The following is a 19593-nucleotide window of genomic DNA, read 5'->3' on the forward strand; positions in this document are numbered from 1 at the left end:
TGGCATTCCAAGGTACCTGATGCCCTTGACATTCTGGGGAGTGGAGGTTGGAGGTTGGGAAGTACTGCCAAAATGCATCATGCAGATGGTACACACCAAGCACAGAGGGCCAGGGGTGAATCTGTAAGTTAATCAAGGTAGCTTATTCATTCAATCCATGCCCACTGTAAGGGCAGAGAGAATCCAAAAATAAATCTCGTGGTAGGTGATGAACTTCCATTAAACCCTATGTAAATGCAGGAAGCCTTACTAGAATACAGTCTTAACTAAAAGGCCTTCCTGAGAGCTGTTTGGATTGTAAACTAGGAATTCTTACTCTAAGGAGAACCTTGTTCGGTTCTACTCTGTTACTAAAATACATTGCTGTATTTTTGGTGTAATGTAGGCAATGCGACCGAGATACAGAAAATGTCTTTTGAAAGGTTTCAATTTAACTCTACTGCATAGCTTAGAATGAAATAATATAGTATGCATTTTCCCCTTGCAAGAATGGAGACCATCAATAGTTGACGGCACCAAGATACAACACACAAAAGAAGCACATTGGATTGAATCATACTGAAGTGGCATGGAGATTAAAAATAGTGCTGTTAAACAGTAAAACACCAACAACGCAAAAGCATTTTCTATTTACTTCCCCCAAAATAATGAATTTCATATTCATTATTTTAGTTTAGTATCACATTGAACTGTTTCTACATAAGATAGCATGTTTGTATATGACACGTGGTCTAGGTTTAATATATATTTTCACACTTGATGGCTTTGCTCGTACAGATGTTTTATATAGATGGGAGTTCCTGTGAACTATACTACTCACACTCTCTTAGATATGAAGCAATTGCCCAGAGCAAATATTTATTAAATAAATTTGTGCTTAAAGCAGTTGTGATCTTAATAACTTCTGTATAGAAAAAGTAAGACCTTTAAGTGTAGTTAAGATTTATTTGTTCGTGTAGAAAAATAAAGCATCACGGACATGTTCATAGTGGAATGCTTATATCCAGAGGGCTAGAGAATGGGGATAGGTATCATGACACAGCTTTATGAAGCCCTTGTCAGAAAGTGGCTGGCATATTGGGCAGTTCTTGGCACCATATCTCATGAAAGATACATTGGAAGTGGAGGAAGTGCCGTGAAGATTTACCAAAGGTGATAAATTACAGGAAGTTAAACAGATAGCTGTTGTATACCCTGTTAGGGGTGACTTGATTGTGAAGAATTCAAGATATTATGTGCAACTAACAGTATGGACTATGGGGCTCAGGGCAGGGTGGGGATAGTCAAAATATTAGACCCAGGTCATACGAGTGAAATTAGGAAACACTAATAAATGTGGAGGTAATAGTAATTTGGAATATTCTTTCTTAAGTGGAACTGGACATTAATTGTTAATTTTAAGTCTTGAGCTTGGTAAACATTTGATAATGAGTTTTTCTTTAACTTTTCAGAATTTGGGCATTGCTGGCAAGACCAGCATTTGTTACCCATCCCTAATTGCCCTTAAGAAAGTGGTAGTGAGCCACCTTCTTGAACTGCTGCAGTCCTTATGGTGAAGGAAATACCGCAGTGTTGTTGGTTAACAGTTGCAGGAATTAGAACCAGCAACAATGAAGAACCATTGATATATTTCTAAATTGGGTTGGTCTGCAAATTGGAAAGAAACCTCCAAGAGATGATGCTCCTATGTGGTTAATGCCTTCGTTCCTCCTTGTGGTAGTGGTCATGGGTTTGGGCGGTGCTCTCAGCATGTTACAGAGGGTACTGCAACCACTGTGCATCAGTGCTGGAGGGAATGAATGTTTAAGGTAGTTAACGGGTTACCAGTCAATAAAGCAGCTTTGTCCTGGATATTTTCAATCTTTTTGAGAGTTGCACACACTCATCCAAGCAAGTGGAGAATATTCCAGCATGCTCCTGACTTGTGCCTTGTAGGTAGAAAGTTTTTGAGGTGTGCAGAGAGAAGTCACTCATCACAGAATACCCAGCCTATCTCCTGCTCTTGTAGGTTTAGTTGAGCTTCTGGTAGTGACCAGAAATGGGACTCAATGCCTCTTCCCATTATCTGTTTAATTGTCCACCACAGAGCAGGTAGGACTTGGCAGTTTCAATCAATAGGAAGATGGGGCAAAGTCAGTTTTATGGAAGTAGTTTGCAGATCAACCATGATCCCTTCCACAGTGGAACAGGCTTAAGGGACAACATGGTCACATTATGTCGCAGTGGGTGTGGTCTTGCCAAAAATCATGGCAGCAATCGACAGGGAACTGTTGGTAGCAGTAAGGTTCCATCCAGATGGCCAAGTGCCTCAGAGTAACGGAATGGGTGGAGCCAGCCCTCAAAGTGGGGCAAAGAACGACGAGGCACTAGGCTGCTATGTCTCACTGGGCAGGATTCAGAGCAAGAGCACAGACACCTCAGGTAGCACTGGCAGGGCTAGCAGGAGGGGTGATGGAGGCAAAGACTGGGCTTGGGTGGGTCTGGCTGAGAGAATATGAAGACATTAAAATGGCACCGGATATTTTCAAAACTTCCCAATTACCTCCGAATAACCAGAACTCAGACTATACAGCTCCTAGCAGGGAAAAAATATTGATTCTAAAACCGAAATGCGTCAGAGTCCACTGTGTCAAGTAATACAGAACCACTGGGACAAATGAAGGGACCACCCGGAGATATGATAGTTGAACAGCATATTTTGCAGAAACCAATGGAAAGATGTTTATCCACAAAACAAGTGTGCACAAGAATCCAGTTTAAGTATATTCCACAGGCACTCTTCCCTACCATTGCACGTGGATACACACAAACAGTGTAATCGAGGCATGTGGCTAGTGGTAATTAGACTACACAAGCATAATTCAGTCCCCATTTTGGCTTTGTTTATCTTTCTCCATTTAAAGTTATTTATATTCACATTGATGGCGATGAGGAGGCATACAGGAGTGAGTTAGATAGGCTGGTTGAGTGGTGTGGCAACAACAACCTCGCACTCAACGTCAGCAAGAACAAGGAATTGGTATTAGGATTGGTTTATTATTGTCACTTGTATCGAGGTATAGTAAAAAAAACTTGTCTTGCATACCGATCGTATAGATCAATTCATTACACAGTGCATTGAGGTAGTACAGGGTAAAAACAATAACAGAATACAGAGTAAAGTGTCACAGTGCAGGTAGACAATAAGGTGCAAGGTCATAACAATGTAGATCGTGAGATCAAGAGTCCATCTCATCATATAAGGGAACCATTCAATAGTTTTATAACAGTGGGATAGAAGCTGTCCTTGAACCTGATGGTATGTGCCCTCAGGCTCCTGTATTTTCTGCCTGATGGGAGAGGGGAGAAGAGAGAGTGACCTGGGTGGGTGGGGTCTTTGATTATGCTGGCTGCTTTACCAAGGCAGCGAGAGGTATAGATTGTGGACTTCAGGAAGGGAAAGATGGGAGAACACGCACCAGTCCTTATTGAGGGGTCAGCGGTGGAAAAATTGAGTAGCTTTAAGTTCCTGGGTGTCAACATCTCAGAGAATCTGTCCTGGGCCCAACACATTGATGCAATCACAAAGAAGGCACGCCAGCAGCTCTACTTTGTTAGGAGTTAAGGAGATTTGGTACGCCACCAAAGACTCTTGAAAATTTCTACAGATGTATGGCGGAGAGCATCCTGATTGGTTGCATCACAGCCTGGTACGGAGGCTCCAATGTGCAGGATTGCAAGAGGCTGCAGAGGGTTGTAGACTCAACCAGCTCCATCACGGGCACAACCCTCCCCACCATCGAGGACATCTTCAAGAGGCGGTGCCTCAAAAAGGTGGCATCCACCACTAAGGACCCTCACCATCCGGGACATGCCCTCTTCTCATTAATACCATCAGGGAGGAGGTACAGGAGCCTGAAGACCCAAATTCAACAATTCAGGAACAGCTCCTTCCCCTCTGCTATCAGAATTCTGAATGGTCCATGAACCCATAAACACTACCTCATTATTCCTTTTTTTACACTATTTATTTATTTTGTAAGTTACAGTAATTTTACGTCTTTGCACTGTACTGCTGCTGCAGAACAATAAATTTCACGTGATAAGACAGTGATAATAAATCACATTGCAAATACATTTTACTGCCTGAGGTGGCAGTGCCACACCACAGAGGAAGATGTAATTAACTGTGAGAGGGAAGCTGAGGTGATAAAATGCTGTGGTTTGTACCACACCCCCACCCCCCCCCCACCCCAGCCCCCTCCTTGCCGGGAAATACAGCCTCCACTGGAACACCACAATGCATTTAAAAATTATTTTCCTTAATAGACACAAGAGTTTGAACAAAAGCATCTCAAAACCCATTCTCTGCATATAAGGAAACACATTTTGCTGGTTTCTGCAGGAACGACTTGCCCTCACCACGCAGGTGCCTGCAGGATCTCCAACACTCACGTGAAGGAGGAAGTCCCAGAAATGCCAACCAAGCTCACCAAGTGATTTCCCAGCAGGGCTTCACCACTGGACTGTCGCCTGGGATCCAACTGTGAAGCAGGAGCTTGATGGAATTCCCCGGCATTAGTGCTGGGAAATCCACACTCCAGTCCTACACCAGGTTACACCTGGTACAGTATGCACCAACCATTCACTCAATTGCCAATTTGAGGACTGAAAGGGAGACAGGTAACAATAAGTTACACTTTTTAATCCTTCATGTTTTTAATTATTTAAAATTTTAATAAGCATTCTAAAGCTTTTATGATACTTTCATTCAGAGATATTCAGATCACGTACATTCAAAAGCATTGTACAACTTTGACAAATGATAAAGTTGGGATGGAGTTTAACAATCTTTCAACGGCTTCCAGAGTAGTTTCATGGGCTGGGTTTGTGCTGGTTAACTATTCTAGTAAATGTGCATTGTTTGTCTTGCTTCTTGCAACTGCCAATGCACCAAGGCGAATTATGAGTACATAACCTAAAATAAATGTAAGCTGGCTCAAAGCATTTGATTGCTGATTTGTTCTACTTTGCTCAAATCAATACGACTTGTGTCTTGTCAAAAATAAAATTTTTTTATTATAGAACAGTACAGCACAGAACAGGCCCTTCGGCCCGCAATATTGTGCCAACATAGCTAATCCCTCCTACCTACAGAATGCCCATATCCCTCCATCCTACTCTCATTCATGTGCCCATCCAGGCCCCTCTTAAAAGCCCCCAGTGAATTTGCCTCCACCATCCTATCAGGCAACACATTCCAGGCATCCACCACTCTCTGAGTAAAAAAACGTACCCTTCACATCTGTTCTGAACCTACCCCCTCTCACCTTAAATGCATGCCCTCTGGTATTGGATCGCTCAATAATGGGAAAAAGATATTGCTCGTCCACCCTATCTATGCCCCTCATAATTTTATACACTTCCAAAAGATCACCCCTCAGCCTCCGCCGGTCCAGAGAAAAGAGCGAAGTTTGTTCAACCTCTCCTGATAGCACATGCCCTCTAATCCAGGCAGCATCCTAGTAAACATCCTCTACACCCTCTCTAATGCCTCGACATCCTTCCTATAGTGAGGTGACCAGAACTGCACGCAATCCTCTAAATTCAGCCTAACCAGAGTTCTGTAGAGACACATCATAACTTCTTGACTCCGATACTCAATACCTCGATTAATGAAAGCAAGCATTCCATAAATCTTCTTAACCACCCTATCTACCTGTGTAGCCACTTTCAATGGGCCATGGACTTGCACCCCAAGGTCTCTCTGCTCTTCAACACTGTTAAGGGTCGTGCCCTTAAGAGTGTACTGCCTCTTGACTTTAGTCCTACCAAGGTGAAACACCTCACATTTACCCGGGTTAAACTCCATCTGCCATTTCTCTGCCATTAGTTAGTGTTTACATTGATATATAAGACAGATGTTAAATATCTAAGTAACACTTATTTGAAATAAATACCTGAAACTTGTCTGCACACCTATCACTTTACTCGACAACATATGAACAGCAAACAGTGATGTCTCTAAATGTTATGTTTTGGATCGTATCACGTTTGGATATTGTGTGCAGTTGTGGTCACCACACTATAGAAAGGATGTAGATGCTTTGGGAAAGGTGCAGAAGAGGTTCATCAGGGTTTGGCCTGGATTGGAGAGTGTAACTATAAGGTTGGACAAACTTGGGTTGTTTCAGCTGGAGCATCAGAGACTGAGGAGACAAATTAATAGAAGTATATAAAATTATGAGAGATATAGATAGAGTAGATAGTCTTTTTTTTCCCAGGGTGAAAATGTCAAATACTAAACGGCATAGGTTTAAGGTGAGAGGGGAAAAGTTTACAAGAGATGTGCAAGGCAAGTTTTTTTCCACAGAACAATGCTGCCAGAGGTGGTGATAGAAACAGATATGATTGCAATGTTTAAGAAGCATTTAGAAAGACACATGAACATGCAGGGAATGGAGGGATATAAACCACGTGCAGGCAGATGGGATTAGTTAGATTAGCATCATGGCCAGGGCAGACGTGGGGGGGGGGGGGGGGGGGTTGCAAAGGACCTGTTCCTGTGCTGTACTGTTTGATGTATCACTGTTTGGATTATTACTTTTATTTGATATAACTTGCCCACTGATATGCTACATGTTTCAGTCCAATCTCCAAGGGGTGTATCATGCATCAAAATAATTACTACTGACCAAATGAAATGACATGTAATCACCTCTGTTCAACGGGGATGTTGAGAGATGGAGCTGCTTGTTGCAATACCTTCAACAACAAAGAAAATGCGTAACATAAAATATTGCGAGTATTGCAACATTTACAGAAGTGAAAAAGTTGCATGTGTTCCAAGTCAGTTTCTTTGGCTGATATGACATAGTCTTGACTCCTTTCATCATATGGCAGACTTTTTGTTTGTACAATTTTTTGTGCAAGATCCTGCCCAAACATGACTCTGTGTTGGCCCATGCTTGCCCAAGACAGTCTGAAGGTATGGATTACTACTGGTTCTGTTTGAAAAATTAATCCTTAGAATTGACTGCCACTAACAAGGCCAGCATTTATTGTCCATCCTTGATTGCCCTTGAAGGTGATAAAAGTCTTGAATTTCTTTATTATGTGTGGTAAAAGTGCTCCCACAAAACAGTTGGGTAGGGGATTATAGGCTTTTCTGACAGCAACAATGATGGGATGGAGATTAATATACAAGTCAGTAGGATATATGCTTAGAAGGAAATTACAAAGAGGTGGCATTCCCTGGCACCTGATGCCCTTGACATTCTACATAGGGGAGGTTGCAGGTTGGGACGTCCTGCCGAAATGCATCATGTAGATGGTGCACACTGTGCCGGGGGTGAATCATTTTTAAGTATAAAGGTAGCTTATTCCTTCAATTCATGCCCTTTGTGTATAAGGGCAGAGAGAGTCCAGAAATAAAACATGTGAAATAGAAAGGTGGATGATGATTTTTCACAAACCCAATGCAAATGCAGGAAACCTTATCTGAATAGCATTTTAATTAAAATGCCTTCTTGACAGCTTTATGGATGGTGAACTTGGAATAGGTGTTCCACATTCAATTTGGTGCTCTACTTAAAATACATTGCTGCATTTTTGCTGTAATTTTTGCAACGATATATCCTCTTCTGCCTATAAACGTTTTTAAAAGATTTTAATTGACCTCACCTGCACGGCTTAGAATGAAATATAATTTAAAATTTCCCTTGAATGAATAGACACCATCACCTATATTCCCTAATTGGCTCTGCCTAAATAAACAAAGCATTGGATTGAATTACTTTAAAGTGATAAGCAAATAATAATCAAACTGTTAAGGAATAAAATATTGCTAATACTGAAGCATGTTCTGGTACTATTTCTTACGTATATAATACGAAGGCCGAAACTGTGGCCCCAGTTTTGCAGGGTGGGATCTGCACCCATTGTATTTTCCAGGGAAGAATGAATTTTATATTTAAATGTAAAAGGATTCCACACATATAAGGCAGCTGAATGTAATGTTTAATATATATCATGCTGTCCAAGTTTAGTAAATATTTTCCCACTTTTTGGCTTTCGCTCATTCATGTTTTACCAACAACAAATGTATATTAATTTGTGCTTAAAGCAGTTGTATTCTCAGTAACTTTTGCAAAGATAGTAAGACCCTTAAATGTGGGTAAGTTTTATTTGACCACGTAGAAAGATCATCATCATGGAAATATTCAAAATCACAAAGGCTAATGGAATGCTGGCCTTCATACACAAGAGTACAAGGGGATAGATATCATGCTACAGCTTTACATGCCCTGGTTAGAAGGTGGCTGCAGTATTGTGAGCAGTTCTTGGCACCTCATCAGGAAAGGTGTATTGGCCATGAAAGGAGTACAATGAAGACTTATCAAAGTGATAAACAAGATATCTTTATTAGTCACATGCACATCGAAACACACAGTGAAATGCATCTTTTGCGTTGAGTGTTCTGGGGGCAGCCCGCAAGTGTCGCCACGCTTCCGGTGCCAACATAGCATGCCCACAACTCCCTAACCCGTACATCTTTGGAATGTGGGAGGAAACCCACACAGACACACAGGGAGAACGTACAAACTCCTTACAGACAGCGGCTGGTTTTGAACCCGGCTCACTGGTGCTGTAATAGCGTTACGCTAACCGCTACACTACCGTGCCTGCCCCCAAGAGGTTAAACAAATACCTGTGTATTGCCTGTAATTTAGATGCGTAGGATTAATTTAACTGGAGATTTCAATATATTATGTGCAACTAATAACACAGGACTATGAGGCTTGGGGATAGGAGCAGTGGGTGTGGGACAGTCTAAAGAGCCAGGTTATTTTGGAAAGAAGTCAAATTGTACAACACATCTGCACATGAATCAGTAGAAGTCAAAACCATATAACTGGGGGTCCAACTGTAGATTGTTCAAAACCTTTGGGCAACACAGTGCCTCAGTGCTCATCTTCAGGACAGTTATGGCCAGCAAGATCGGCTATACACTTGCAAACCAGATTAACTTGGAGTAATGTGAATGCAAGCAATGAGTGCTGATCCCACCCAGCAAAACTGGGGCCATAGTTTTGGCCTTTGTACTATATATGTAAGGAAAAGTAACATAAAACATAATGATACATTTCTTCATGCAAATGAATGACTATAGTCAACCAAGGATCATATTCCCTCAGCTTAAGCCTTGCAATTTAAACAATGTCAATAAACCAAGGTATTTTCCAGCTGTTATGCATGTTTATTCTTGACAAATATGCAAAATTACAACTATCTTGCACAGTATTTTTACATATCTGAAGTCTTGTAGTAACCAGCATTTAGCAGGTAAATTAAAGGAATGATTATGTGGCTGGCGTTATTTTTTGGAGCTTTCCTTTTGAAGAAAGAACTGGGCCATGAATCTTGTAATCTCATTACTTTGGTGAGGAAAGTTCAGTCTCCGATCCTGCAGATCTTTAGAAATCTGCAGAAGGAAGTGAGATTTTGACTGATCAAACCATATCTGAATAATCCGCATTCCAGACTTTAGTCCCATTTTAATATTAAGGATTGTATTGAATTTTTGTATTACCAGAAACACAAGGCAGCTCACTGACTTCATAAAATAAATACTAATGAGGCCTACCATCCAGAAATACCTTCTAGATCTCAGCCTCACTGCACAGTATCCTACTGACACACTCTCTCAAAGCATTTGCACATTGTATATTCATAAAGATCATGAGGTAGAGGATTAAATCCCACTTGGGGACTTAACATTGAATTCAGTATATAAATCTGAAATTAAATGCCAGAATCAGCAATGTTGAAGGAAATCTGCATTTTTACCTAGTCTCGCTTGTCCAAACCCGCAGCAATGTGATTGAATGATGTCACTCACTTTAAAGGTACTTAGGGTGCGCAGAAGTCATAGACTAACATAGCATGGAAACAGGCCCTTCTGTCCAACTTGTTCATGCTGACCACCTAAGCTAGTCCCATTTGCCCGTGTTTGGCCCGTATCGCTCTAAACCTTTCCTCTCCATGTACTTATCGAAATGTCTTTTAAATGTCCTTATTGTACCTGCCTCAACTACTTTCTCTGGCAGCTCGTTCCACATACAGACCACCCTTTGCATGCAGAGGTTGCCCTTCAGGTCCCTTTTAAATCCTTCCCCTCTCACCTTAAACCTGTGCCTTGTAGCCTTTGGTTCCCTCTCCCTGGGAAAAAGACTGTGTGCATTCACCCTATCTATGCCCCTCATGATTTTATACACCTGTATAAGGTCGCCCCTCAGTCACCCACGTTCCAAGGAATAAGGTCCTACCTGCCTGACCTCTCCCTATAACTCAGGCCCTCGAGTCCTGGCAACATTCTCGTAAATCTTCTTTGCATTCTTTCTAGCTTAATGACGTCTTTCCCGTAACAGGGTGACCAAAACCGTCCACAATACTCCAAGTGCGGCCTCACCAATGTCTTGTACATTGGCACAGGACTAGTTGACAAGCTGAATCCCCTTCCGCCATGTCACTCAGCCCTCTGGGTTTTTGAACCAGTCCCCCCGTTCCTAATCTAATGTGAAGTAAACTTTTGGGTTTCCCTTTCTGATATTATTCAGCCGTGATTCAATACGTTCATCTTCCATCTGTCCATTACTGAAAAAGCCCACACCTCTCCATTATAGAGTGATATAGCACAGCAACAGGCCCTTCTGCCCAACTGGTCCATGCCGACCAAGATTCCCATCTATGCTTGTCCCATTTGGCCCATATCCCTCTAAACCTTTCCTATCCATATACCTGTCCAAGTGCCTTTTAAATGCTGTTAATGTACCTGCCTCAACCACTTCCTCTGGCAGCTCCTTCCATATACTGACCACCCTCTGGGTAAAAAAGTTGCCCCTCAGGCTCCTATTAAATCTTTCCCCTCTCACCTTAAACCTATGCTCTCTAGTTCTTGATTCCCAAAGTTAATTCCACAGAACTTGCCAGCCGGGTTCATTTGTCCACCTAGTACAATATTGGTAAGCCTCCTGACTGTTTACCTATTTACTAGTTGACACAATGTGGGGCATTGCTAGTTTTTACTGCCACCCCTGTGGATGGGATGTGGCATGGGACCTTCTTGAACAACTGCAGTCGACCTGGTGAATGGTCCTCCTACGGTGTCCAAGGGAAGCGAGTTTCAGGATTTTGTGATGGTGGAGGATCAGTGGTTCAATTCAAGTCAGGACTCTGTGTGTGTGTGTGTGTGTGTGTGTGTGTGTGTGTGTGTGTGTGTGTGTGTGTGTGTGTGTGTGTGTGTGTGTGAGAGAGAGGGAGTGAGTGAGTGAGTGAGTGAGTGGGAGGGGGACTTGCAATTGCTAGCCTTGTCCTCCGGGTGGCAGTGGTTGTGGGTTTGAATGGTGTTTCAAAGAGACATTTGTTGAGTTGATTCAGTGCATCTTGTAGATGGTAAATCATCAGCCATCGTAGACCATTGGTGGAGAGGGTGAGAATCTAGCCCACTGCATGTCCCAGGTGTTGCTAAGAATTTTATTAGTGTTGCAGCCGTCCCAGCAAGTTGTAGAGTTATGCAGCATGGAAATGGGTCCTTTGGTCACTGAGTCTATTCTGTTTACACTATAATATCCCATTTTGTTCTCTCCATATTCCCAGCAACTCCCCCAGAGTCTATCACCACCAGTTGACAAGCTAACCCACATGTCTTTGGATTGTCGGAGCAACCGGGGGAAACCACGCAGTCACAGGGAGTACATGCAAACTCCACACTGACAGCACTGGAGATCAGGATTGTATCTGGGTCACTGAACCCCATCAGCTGTGCTGCCCAATTATGTTCCTTGTCGGTGAGAGAAGGTTTTGGGAAGTCAGGAGTTAAGCCACCTTTCACAGAATATACACCTACTGATTTACTCCCTTGGTGACGTTTTTAACTTGGCTAGGGCGATTGATTTTCCGGTCGACGTTTTCGTTGATGGTGAGGAATTTGGCCCTTGTTGAAACTGGAACTTGTGGAACATTAATGTTTGTTTTTGCCACTTATCCACTCCAGTGGTGGTTGTGCAGAGCTTGCTGAATGGAGGATATAGTATCATTAAGTTACTAGACTAGTATCCTGAGGCAATTGAACCATAGACATGAGTTCAAATCCCACCACAACCAGGAAATTTAAATCCGTGTAATTAGTTAAATCTGGAATTAAAAGGTAGTATTGGCAATAGTAACCATGAAACCACTGGATTGTTGAAAAATCCATCTGGTTTACTAAGGCCCATCAAGGAAGGAAATCGGCCTATATCAGTCTAGCCTATATCTGACTCTAAACCACCAATGGATTAACTCCTAACTACTCCCACAGTTAGGATGCAGACGAGGTTTACCAGGATGCTGCCTGGATTAGAGGGCATAAGCTATAAGGAGAGCTTGACAGACTTGGGTTGTTCCCCCTGGAGCGTCAGAGGCTGAAGGGGAGACCTGACAAAGGTTTTTAAAATTATGAGAGGCATAGATAGGGTAAATGGTCAGAATATTTTCCCCGGGGTAGAAATGTCAAACACCAGAGGACGTACTTTTAAGGTTAGAGGGGGGAGGTTTAAAGGCGACGCGAGGGGCAAGTTTTTTTACACAGAGAGTGGTGGGTGCCTGGAATGGGTTACCGGGGTAGTAGTGGAAGCAGACAGTTTGGTGAGGCTTTTAGATAGACACATGAATATGAAGGGAATGGAGGGGTATAGATGGTACACAGGAAGAGGACATAGAACACTACAGCACAGTCCAGGCCCTTCGGCCCACAACATTTAGTATAAATTGGCATCAAGATCGCACAACATTGTGGCCGAATGGCCTGTCCTGGTGCTGTGTTCATGGGCCAGTTGGGGATGATGATGTTCGTGTTCTAGGAGTGAACAGAAAGATGCACTGGCTGCTTCATTGGCTTAGGTGTCGCAAACAGAAGTGAACTGAGCACATTGCAATTATCTGTCCTTCTTTCAGAGGCAAGGCCACTGAGGCAGCAACGGGGCAATACATCTCCACATCAGGATGGTGTGTGACTCGGGGGGAATGTGCTGGTGGTGGTGCGACATGCTACCTTTGTCCTTCCTGCCAGTAGCGATCATGGGTTTGTAAGAGTAACCTGGGTAAGTAGCTGCAGTGCATTTGGTCGATGGTTCTACAGCCACACTGCACCGGTGGTGCGGGGAATGAATGTTTAGGGATGTTGACCGAATCAATCAGACTCCTTTAGCCTGGATGGTGTTGAGGTTCTTGAGCTATGGCATTGCACTCAAACAGGCAGCTAGAGAGTATTTCATCACATTCTTTGACTGTGCCTTGTAGATAGTGGAAAGGCCTGTGATGAGTCATTCACTGGAGGATATCCAGAATCTGACCTACACTTGTAGCTACGATATTTATGCGGCTGATCCAGTTGAGTTTCTGGTCAACGGAAGCTGATGGGGGGCTTAATGCCATTGAATGTCAAAGTGAGGTAGTTAGACTTCTTTATTGTTGGAGAAAGTAATTGCTTGGCATATTACAACATGTATAACCTGTCATTTGTCAGCCCATGCCGGAATGTTGTCTAGGTTTGGGACTGCTCATTCGATGAGAACTCACTAAAGGAATTGAACGTTGTGCAATCATCAGCTAACGTCCCCACTTTCACCTTATGATGGAAGGAAGATCATTGAAAAGCAACTGAATATGTTTGGGCCATGTGCACTTCCCTGAGGAACTCCTGCAGTGATACCTTAGGGTGGGGATGATTATCATTTGCCTTGTATGAGTTATGACTTCAAGAACTTGAGTATTTTCCTTTTTGTGTGCATTAACTTTTACCAGAGCTCCTTGATGGCAAACACTCGGTCAAACAGTGCCTTTATATCAAGGGAAGTCACTCTCATCCCATCGCTGGAATTCACTCCCTGGTCCAGGTTAGGCTGTAATGAAGCCAGGAGCCAAGTTGTCCTGGTGAGACCCAAACAGGACATCAGTGTGTAGGGTATTGGTGAGTAAACACTGCCATTGATGAAGCTTCCATATGATTGAGAGTAGACTGATTAGGTGGATTGGATTTGTCCTGCTTTTTGTGAACAGGACATACTCAGGGTGTATGGGCAGGCACGGCAGTGTAGCAGTTAGCGTAACACTTTACAGCGCCAGCGACCCGGGTTCCATTCCGGCCACAGTCTGTAAGGAGGTTGTACATTCTCCCTGTGTCTGCGTGAGTTTCCTCCGGGTGCTCCGGTTTCCTCCCACATTCCAAAGACGTACGGGTTAGGAAGTTGTGGGCATGCTATGTTGGCGCCGGAAGCGTGGCGACACTTGCGGGCTGCCCCCAGAACACTCTATGCAAAAAATGCATTTCACTGTGTGTTTCGATGTACATGTGGCTAATAGAGATATCTCATCTTATCTTACATTGTGGGATAGATACCAGTGTTACAAGTGCACTGAAATAGCTTGGCACGAGGTGCAGCTAACTCTGGAATACGGACCTTCAGTACGTCTGGTCCCATGGCTTTTGCTATATCCACTGTTCTCAACCACTCCTTGATAATGACATGGAGTAAACAGAATGGACTGGACACTGGCACCTGGGAGGTGGGGATCTCGAGTGAAAGCCAGGATGGATCATGCACTCAGCGCTTTTGACTGAATTTGGTTTGTGTTTAGCACTGTGACTGCAAACTCAGTTTCGAGGTATTGTACTTCTGAAAATGTTCCATTGTAAATGTCAAACTCTTGCTAGAGAAGGTTGCAGTCTCAACCTACTTTCAACGTCAGATTTTTACACCTAATCCCTCCCTCTGTTTGTTTTCCAGGGGGCTTTAGGTCCTTACCAGCGGAGTAGTTATCCAGCCAATCTCCTGAGCTTCTGTCTGTGGCATTGCATATTTCATCCTTGGTTCCAGAAAGTTCCGCCTTAGTATCTTTGATAAATGCTCTGAAGGATGATACCGAAACCACATGCAAGAATTATAAGCACAATATGATCTTTTGCGTACCATGAGAACATATTATCAGAGTAAAATAAAAAAGGATACATACGATCCTCCTCCCCTTCCATATCCACATCGCGGACATTAGGTTTTCCTGTAATACAGTGAACTGTTGAAAAAATAAATACAAGGTACATGTTTAGCCAGGAAATCATTTTCAAAAAAACACTTTATTGATATTATTTAGAGTTAAATATGACCTTGTATTACCTACCAACAAACACAACCTTCATTTACTCATCTACAATAAAAATTGGGATGCTTTTTTCAGTGTCCTGGCTAATATTTATCCCTTGCTCAACGTCACTGAAACAGATTATGTGACCATAATCTCATTACTGCCTGCTGGAACTTGCTACAATCAATTTGCCTGCTGTGTTTTCTGCATTACAGAAGTGACTACAATTCAGTAAGTACAGGTCATCCTCGGGTTACCATCACCTGACTTTTGGATATCTCGTACCTACGGTCGAGCTCCCACGGATTTAAAAGTCCAGCGTACATACGCGTGTTCATTCCTATGAATGGCAGTTTCCTTCACGTACGGGTCTCGACCTGAAACGTCAACCATCCATCTCCCTCCACAGACGCTGCCTCACCCGCTGAGTTCCTCCAGCATTTTGTGCATTGCTCCAGATTCCAGCATCGGCAGTCTCTTGTGTCTCCAGAATGAGACCACTTGATGGGAACACCACTCGAGCCTCCCACACCAACACCACTCACCTTGAGAGCGCCATACTGAAAGCAGTGTTTGTGATTCTTCACGAGCACTGTACGGGTTGTGAGTTCTAACAGTATTTTGCCATTTTGATGCTTCCCAAAAGCAAAAAAGGATAAATGTGATGGTAGTGCATCTAAGAAAGGGAAAACCATTACAATGAAAGTTAAAATGGATGTAATTTAGTGACCTGAGAAGGGAGAAACACCATCGAAAACTGGCAAAGCGTTGGGTTTCAGTACCATAGAACCATAGAACCATACAGCACAAAACAGGCCCTTCGGCCCACCATGTTGTGCCGTCCATCAAACCACCCTCACACTATCTAACCCTTTCCTCCCGCATATCCCTCTATCTCACATTCCTCCATGTGCCTATCCAACAAACTCTTGAACCTGTCCAATGTATCTGCCTCCACCACCACCCCAGGCAGTGCATTCCATGCACCAACCACTCTCTGGGTGAAAAACCTCCCTCTGACATCTCCCCTGAACCTCCCACCCATAACCTTAAAGCCATGCCCTCTGGTCTTGACCATTGGTGCCCTGGGAAGGAGGCGCTGACTGTCTACTCTATCTATTCCTCTCAATATTTTATATACCTCTATCATGTCTCCTCTCATCCTCCTCCTTTCCAGTGAATAAAGCCCTAGCACCTTAGGTTACCATTGACGCCCATTCTTGAACACGCTAAAGGTTCTAACCCAATGTAGGCTACCATCATTACAAAGCAGCTAAGTGATTTGATAATTGGGATGGAAAACTGTGGTGATTTGGTTTAAAGATCAAAATCAACGCCGAATACCCATTGGCCTGACGATTATTCAAGAAAAAGCAAAGAGCCTGTTCAAAGGTTTTAAGAAAAAGAATGGTATTGAAAGTGAAGAGTTTGTTGCAAGTGGAGGGTGGTTTAACAGATTTAAAGCAAGGTCATAACATTAAACTACAAGGGGAAGCAGTAAATGCTGATGCTTTGGCTCAGGTAATTAGGGAGGGTGGTTATTGAGCCAAACAAGTGTTCAGTGTGGACGAGACTAGATTATATTAGAAGCGTATGCCAGAACGTACTTATATTGCAATGGAGGGAAAGACTGCTCCAGCATATTAACCAACAAAAGAGAGACGGACCCTACTGCTTGGTAGAAATGCTGTGGGAGATGGCAAACTTAAGCCTTTGCTTGTTTATCCATTCGAGAACTCTCGGGCTCTTGAAAGAATTTGGAAGGCATCTCTTCCGATCATCAGGAAGTCCAAAAAGTGGCTTGAGTGACAATGGCCCTTTTTTGAAGATTGGTTTATGAACCATGTTGTACCCGAAGCGGAGAAACACTACGCTTCCAAGAATCTGTCATTCAAGATTTTGTTGCTTGACTCTCATGCTGAAGAGCCCAGCAATGAAGGCCTCATTCAACCGGAAAAGTAGTCATTAGAAGAGGAAAAAGAACGAGAAGTCGAAACCCTAGGAATTGAAAAGAGATTCACTGCAAAAGGATTGGCAGTAGCTTTGAAGAAATTTCAAGAAGGTTCGGCAGTGATAGAAAAGCAAGACCCGAACTTACCAAGATATACCAAGGCTTGTAGAGGGGTTCAATGAGAGTATTCGATGCTACAAAGAAATTTCAGGAAAGGATAAAGCAACAGTTCAATCTTCACTTGATACGTTTTTTTCAAGTTTGAAAGGAATCAGAACCAATCACCTCCATCTCAGCAGCATCTCTAAAACCAGCTGCATCCAACTCATTACTGTGGGGAGATGGATACCATGTCGAGTGATTTTTGTGTACATACAGACATATTTTCTGGACTACAGAAAAATTTGACTTGTGGACATTTGTAAAATCAGAACCGGTTTGTAATCCGGGAACAGGCTGTACTTTGTTGGCTGTAAAGTACCTTTGGGTGAGCTGAAAGGGATGTTGCTCCATAAATGTAAATCCTTCTTATAAGAGACTTTTATATTTTAATAGCAGTAAAAACATCTTCAACTATTTTCACCCCCAATTTCACCAATATGCTGTCTGGGCTTATTTTTCTTTTTCTCAACAGTTTACAGCATCAAACTGCTGACACTTCGACCTAAAATTTTAGTGTTATAAATGTCCTGATGTGGAGGTATGTACTAACTCTCACCTTGAAATCTGTCATCACGTTATCGGCGGTAGAGCCATTATATCTACTAATAAATGTTTTTCCATTAATAAATGTTTTAACCATCCTGGAGAGAGGTTGAAATAACTACTAATAATAAGATAATTCAGAACAAGGTAATAATCAAGGTAATAAAACAAGGCAGAATCAACGTACATGTCAGCTCTTACTTATTGAATGTGTTAAGAACTTTTCCAAACAATATTGCCAGAGAACATGAACTGTACTTGGTTTCCATATCAATCATTACAGACATCTTCCCAGTTGTGTAGCGTTTAGCGTAACGCTATTACAGCGCAAGTGACCCGTGTTCAATTCCGGCCACTGTCTGTAAGGAGTTTGTACGTTCTCCCCGTGTCTGCGTGGGTTTCCTCCGGGCGCTCCGGTTTCCCCCCACATTCCAAAGACGTACGAATTAGGAAGCTGCGGGCATGCTACGTTGGCGCCAGAAGCGTGGCGACGCTTGCGGGCTGCCCCCCAGAACATTCTCAGTAACGCAAGAAGGCGCATTTCACTGTGTGTTTCGATGTACATGTGACTAATAAATGAATATCTTATAATCAGCAATTAAAGTGGGCGTAAATGCCTCGATATAAATGCAAGAAGGGTATCCACTCTCCCCTCCTCCATCCGCCTATCGCTCCTCCTCACCTGGATCCACCTGCCAGCTCTTGCTCACCTCCCCCACCCCCCCCCCCCCCCCCCCCTTCCCCTCTCTATCTTTCAGTCCAGATCAAGCGCCTCAATCCGTAACGTCGGCTCTTCCTTCCCCTCCACGGATGCTGCCTGACCCGCTGAGTTCCAGCAGTTATTTGTTTATTTCCCAGTTTCCAATTGCCAAGGTCTGCGTCGGTGCGCGCTATTTTAAAGTTATTTTCAGGTTGCTTCCTGCATGAAATCCCAATTCGCAGAAATATTGCAATGTTAAACGACGAAAGCCTCACGCCCGGGGCGGTTTACTCGTGACTTACATTTCGTGCGGAAGTTGACATTGAAGTCTGTGTGCAGTTTCTGACTGCGTAGTTCTTTCCTGATCGTTTCCCGATCAATGGCCAGCTGCTGCACAGCATCCTTTGATACTCTCTCCACCGGCCGTGCCATGCTGCGAGGTCTCCCTGCCCTCCCCGTTACGGCAACTCCCCGCGCTGCAGGGACCGATACAGCGAGTTGTTACACCGTGTTACCAGGCAACCACCGCTGGCACCCAAACACTTCCCCTCTCCCCCTCACCCACTGGCACACCCCGGCAAACCCTCGTTAGAATTTAATCCTAACCTGTTACTGAATTGCATTTCCTCGCCCGATTCCTGACCCAGAGGAAAAAAATGTTATCGTAACAATTTTAATCATGACCTGTGGCTGTATACTTTCTCCCAGCCTGGTTTGTGACCTATTTTAAAGGAAACGCTAATGTTTTAAGTTTTCCGCACTAACAGGTAAGTAACATAGAGCATGTCGACCTTATCAAAAAGGTCCTGAGTTAGAAGGATTAATTATTAATCAGCGGCATTGCCATCTGCAGAGAAAATGTTTTTCTTTGGAAGAAACACGAACTGCTGTTTTTTTTAAACATTTTAAAGTTTCCTTGCTATTAGTTTGTGCCATTAATTTGTGGCCCATCCCGAGCACTCTTTTTGCCCTGGTACAGAAAGTTGTCCAGGTCCTGAAAAAGTTGTTGGAAATATCTTAAAACGGCATCGGGGTTAAGACAGAATAGCTTTCTGGGGATCTCAAGTATCGTTTT

The 19593-nt window shown here is 43.2% G+C and overlaps 1 protein-coding gene across 2 annotated transcripts; it reads right to left on the minus strand.

Moving 5' to 3' along the window:
- Positions 1–4565: 4565 nt before the first annotated feature.
- On the minus strand, positions 4566–19016 carry cfap144 (cilia and flagella associated protein 144). 2 transcript variants are annotated; one of them, XM_052037242.1, is made up of 5 exons: positions 18821–19016; positions 15034–15093; positions 14826–14929; positions 6698–6744; positions 4566–4647 (listed from the first exon to the last, which is right to left on the minus strand). In XM_052037242.1, the coding sequence occupies exons 1-5, from the start codon at positions 18948–18950 to the stop codon at positions 4629–4631; spliced, it is 360 nt and encodes a 119-aa protein (XP_051893202.1). In that variant the 5' UTR covers positions 18951–19016; the 3' UTR covers positions 4566–4628. The 2 variants fall into 2 exon arrangements, with proteins under 2 accessions (XP_051893202.1, XP_051893201.1); XM_052037241.1 differs by lacking the exons at positions 4566–4647; positions 6698–6744 and adding an exon at positions 8420–9463.
- Between the last annotated feature and the right edge of the window lie 577 nt (positions 19017–19593).

Source organism: Pristis pectinata, chromosome 23 (genome assembly GCF_009764475.1).
Source record: "Pristis pectinata isolate sPriPec2 chromosome 23, sPriPec2.1.pri, whole genome shotgun sequence".
NCBI lineage: Eukaryota > Metazoa > Chordata > Chondrichthyes > Rhinopristiformes > Pristidae > Pristis > Pristis pectinata.

Excerpts from the sequence above, each read along its gene's own strand:
- cfap144 (XM_052037241.1), bottom strand. The coding sequence starts at position 18,950 with ATGGCACGGCCGGTGGAGAGAGTATCAAAGGATGCTGTGCAGCAGCTG. Across the intron at positions 15,094-18,820 it reads TGTCAACTTCCGCACGAAAT|TTCACTGTATTACAGGAAAA; the intron begins GTAAGTCACGAG and ends TTTTTTCAACAG. Across the intron at positions 9,464-14,825 it reads GCTGGATAACTACTCCGCTG|ATTTCTAAAGATCTGCAGGA; the intron begins GTAAGGACCTAA and ends TTCCTTCTGCAG.